The following is a 4,611-nucleotide window of genomic DNA, read 5'->3' on the forward strand; positions in this document are numbered from 1 at the left end:
AGGCTTTATTCTAGTAGTAGTATGTATGCCTGGCCCAACAAGAAGTGCTCCACCAAACCCCAGAACCTTCGATTCCCAGCCGTCACCAACCCCAATCGGCCCACCCCACCCCACCCGACCTCGTATCCATCGTCGTCTCTCGCTAATCTTTCTTTATACTCGCCGCCCACCTGCCGCCGCCCCGCCTACCCTGTGAATCTCGACCGCCCTCGCGCCGCCGATCCGCCGGAGCTCGAACCCCCTCTCGCCGCCGGTAAAGGATCCGTTGCACCTCCGCCCTCTAGTACTAGGGTTCGGTTTCTGTTCTCTGTTTCGTAATTTCGCTTGCTGCTTTCTGATGAAACCTGAAGCGCAGAAAAAACGGATGGGTCTAACCAGATTGACCGAATTTTCCGCCAATTGCAGTCGCGCGAGTCGAGGAGTTCCTGTTGCGCCGGGCGGAGGAGGAGGAGGAGATGGCGGCGAACCTCGAGGACGTGCCGTCGGTGGAGCTCATGACCGAGCTGCTCCGCCGCGCCAAGTGCAGCTCCAAGCCCGACAAGCGCATCATCCTCGTCGGTAGAACACCTTCTCTTCTTGCCAACTTCTCTTTTGCTTCTATAGTTGCAAGGTTGTTTCTGCAATCCATGGGGGAAAAATTGTAGTACCCGGCACATTGAATTGTTGAGTTCAGACACGCCATGTGTGAAGTTGAGGAGGGGAAACTTAATTTCAAGAAGATAGAAATAGCTATGCTATTCGTCACATGAATATATTGGTCCTCACCGCTTTCCGCACTAGCAATTAAGGAATCATCAAAATTCCACTGATAGCAGATCTGAAGAATTCTCTCTTCATTTGTGGTGTCACCTAATTAGTGTCAGCAAGGCCTTTTTGTTGTCGTAGTGATTGAAAGATGCGTGCAATGTATCATCCATGGAAGTTTCTCGAACATGATAGAAACAGAAGGATCTTTCTGGTACCATGTTTAAGCCTTTTGTGGTTGGTGAGAAGAATTGAGTGCAATGTTGTGAGTATGAGTACGGTGTAGATTTAGAACGTAGCTTGGGAATAAAGATAGGTATATTTCTTTCCTTTTTTGTTTTGTTTCTTTCACCTTTTGCTGTATCCAGTGTGTCTTATTCTTTGAGTGGTACCTCAATCAAGTGAGTTATTTATTATTTTTAGTTTCTGTCGCCAGCAATGTGTTAGCCTTTCACCCTCTGTATCAAATAGAACCTCTAATCTTGTGAGAAAATGACTTGTGATTAGTTCTGTGTCTTTTACTATGTCCATCAGAGCTGACGATATGATTCACAACTTCGACAACAAAGATGAATAAATAAAATGCCCTTAGTATGTGCTCCTACACATTGAACTTTCTTGTAAGGCTATGTTTCATTCTTCGCAACACATTGTTTATGAATTTTGACTTCTATAGCTAGTATGTATTATATAACTACCTACATTTTACTACTAGCGGCTGAATGAATAGAGCATTGCATGGCAGTATGATTGTGTACAGAGAGGTGATGTGGGGATACACTTGCATTGCTTTTGCAGAGATGCCAAAGTACACACACAATATTATTATAGACTTATTTAATCATCTGGTACATCTTGAATTCCTGAACACAAATTGCCACTTATACTGTTAATTGCTCTATGTTAGTGCATTATGACATGTGTGACATGTTTTATGAACTTTGTAGGTCCACCTGGCTCTGGGAAGGGAACACAGTCGCCCCTTATTAAGGATGAATACTGCTTGTGCCATTTAGCCACTGGTGATATGCTGAGGGCTGCTGTCGCTGCTAAGACTCCTCTGGGGATCAAGGCTAAAGAAGCCATGGACAAGGTAAGGTTTAAAGGAGTAAAGTAGCAACTAAAAACTAGCAGAAACCTTGTTTGTTGATTCGCTTGTTTGTTGATTTTTTTTTCTAGGGAGAGCTTGTTTCAGATGACTTGGTTGTTGGGATTATTGATGAAGCCATGAAGAAACCTTCATGCCAGAAAGGTTTTATCCTTGATGGCTTCCCTAGGACTGTTGTTCAAGCACAAAAGGTCAGGTCCTAGATCAATATGCATCACCATGAAAGGCCTTCTTTCTTTCACAAGGACTGTATATTGATGGATAGTAGTAGCTGTATCCTGGGAGCTTAGTTTTTTTTGTTTGTTTCCTAATGCTTTGTTTGAGCAATGGCTGCAGCTCGATGAAATGCTGGCAAAGCAAGGTGCTAAGGTTGACAAGGTTCTGAACTTTGCGATCGATGATGCAATATTGGAAGAACGAATTACTGGCCGTTGGATACACCCATCAAGTGGTAGATCTTACCATACAAAATTTGCTCCTCCTAAGACACCTGGAGTTGATGATGTAAGTCAAATGCAAAATACTGGGCCATTCCTGTATATGTCATATTTGAATGATTTCTTAGATCATTATCGTTGCTTCAACCAGTTTAAGTTTTGAGCAGTTTATCTTCTTTTGGGTGCCGCTCTCTCAGTTTGTTTCTCAGTTAGCATGCTTAGCCTGGTATAACATACATATTCAATTTTGGGAAAAAGATTTATGTTGTGGACGATGAGTTCTCTAGTTTGCTATATAAAGTCTAGGTTTCAATCTTTCTATGGTCTGCTTCTGCTTGTAGGTGCAATCAAATTTTGTATTGAATACTGGGGTGATGTTATGGTTTGTTTAAATAGTTGAATTTGCTGTTCTTTCTGTATGGATGTCTTGTACAGCAGCATATATCCTCTCCTTCAATGACAATATGCGCTTTAAAAATTGCCAGAAATAAATATAGTTTGCATGTTTTTGCAGTACATTGAGAATATACATTATTGCTGTTACATGTTATTTGGTTTCGTTCAAGGCATATCCTACTGTTTTGTGCAAAAGTTGGTATGTTTCATCCAGAAAATATGTATGGATATGTGGTGACAGTATCCCTTTTGTGCTATTAATTTTTTCCTCAACTGGCATTTTGGTGCGAACCATTGACCTCTGATTCTTCTCTCTTTTACCAAGGTTACCGGGGAGCCCTTAATTCAAAGGAAAGATGACACAGCTGCTGTCTTGAAGTCAAGGCTTGAAGCTTTCCATATACAAACTGAACCTGTATGTTTTCTCAACCAACTATGTTTTCATATCTTCATGATGAAAATATTCTTCTGTTATTGTCTGTGTCTTCTGTTGCATACTTGCATGAGTGCCCTTCTAAAATCTCCCTTTTGCTCTCTTGTTGGACTCTAGAATGGTACCTTATCCCCATTTATATATTTATTTATATGGTCAAGTATGCTGTGGACATGTTCCTACTTTCTAGTATAGAGTTGCATAAAGCCTTCTTTGTTAGTTTGATGGAACCTGAGACATCTTGTGCGCTTTCTCTTCTGATCGTCCATTAACGTATCTTTTGTTGGTCGTCATTTCTTCTGATGGTACTGAGCTTTCTGGTTTTGGAAGGGCTTTATCATGACATCAAGCAAAGCAGTTGCTGTTCAGTCAATGTTTTAAATTTGAAACCTGATTTCTTCTCCCAGGTGATTGACTACTACTCCAAGCATGGCTTAGTTGCAAATCTTCATGCGGAGAAACCGCCAAAGGAAGTGACCGCTGAGGTGCAGAAAGCCCTTTCGTAAAGCGCCCATTTCACCTTGAAAATGACATTACCAAGACCCTTTGTCTGGGTTTCCTGGAAGCAATAAACTGGTACCGCATAGTAGCGTTTTTATTTTCCGTATGCCATGTGTGCGATTGCACCATATTGTTACAGCTTTTGCAAGCTCGGGATTGGTCTGAACAGTTTTAGCGGTACAGAGATGATTACAGCAACTCACCCTTACAAAATTTTCCTCGCCATGTGGTTTTACTTCTTGTGATTATGCCTTTGTTTCATCTTTTGCTATGTGTTACTACCAGCAATGTGTAGTATGTACAATTGTGTGCTGTAAACCATATGTTGGATCAATGCATATATCTTCACTGCGGCCATTCAGAGCAGCTATTCGCATTGCCATGTAGCCATCTGGTGCTATTGGTGGCCACGGTGGAGAGGTTCAGAAATGTGCCTTGTGCAGCACCTGCTCTGTGTGAGCGTTGCATGTTCCCTGTAGAGGAGCGAGGAACGTTCCAGACTTCCAGTGATGTGCTGGTTTGTGCCGAGCGAGCAAGTCATGATGCCAATTTCCTTTGTGGAAGCGCAAGACAGTGTAATTCGGAGCATCTTGTACACCATCTTGTTAAAATCATATAACCTAAGAAGGGTGTGCCTATGTCTCAGTTGACTGAGATTTTCTTAAGTCTCAGTCAACTCAGAAAAGTGCAACTACAGTTTAAAGAAAAGTGCAACTCGGTTCAGTTGCACATTTCTGTCAGAAAAGTGCAATTGCAAAGTGCAACTCAAAGCACATTTTTGTAAGTGACTTAAACTTAAGAAAATCTCAGTTGACTGAGACATAGCAAAACCGATCTAAGAATCATACTAGACGGCCATCTACGTGTGATGGCGCAACGAGAACGCAAGCCACGGTGATGGCAGGTAGGCCCGTGAGCACAGTCAACGAACTTGCCGCCGCTGCCGGCGGGAACGACGTGGCGTTCGCGAGCAGGGTCGAGAGCCTACTGCT

General features: G+C 42.6%; 1 protein-coding gene across 1 annotated transcript; it reads left to right on the plus strand.

Moving 5' to 3' along the window:
- Positions 1-443: 443 nt before the first annotated feature.
- On the plus strand, positions 444-3,885 carry LOC124696034 (adenylate kinase 3; the record flags this gene model as incomplete). Its single annotated transcript, XM_047228825.1, is given in 6 exon segments — positions 444-558; positions 1,692-1,837; positions 1,924-2,043; positions 2,189-2,356; positions 3,011-3,100; positions 3,526-3,885. Coding segments are annotated over 6 exon segments (726 nt in total). The 3' UTR covers positions 3,625-3,885.
- Between the last annotated feature and the right edge of the window lie 726 nt (positions 3,886-4,611).

The sequence above is a fragment of the Lolium rigidum genome, chromosome 1 (assembly GCF_022539505.1).
Source record: "Lolium rigidum isolate FL_2022 chromosome 1, APGP_CSIRO_Lrig_0.1, whole genome shotgun sequence".
Lineage (NCBI taxonomy): Eukaryota > Viridiplantae > Streptophyta > Magnoliopsida > Poales > Poaceae > Lolium > Lolium rigidum.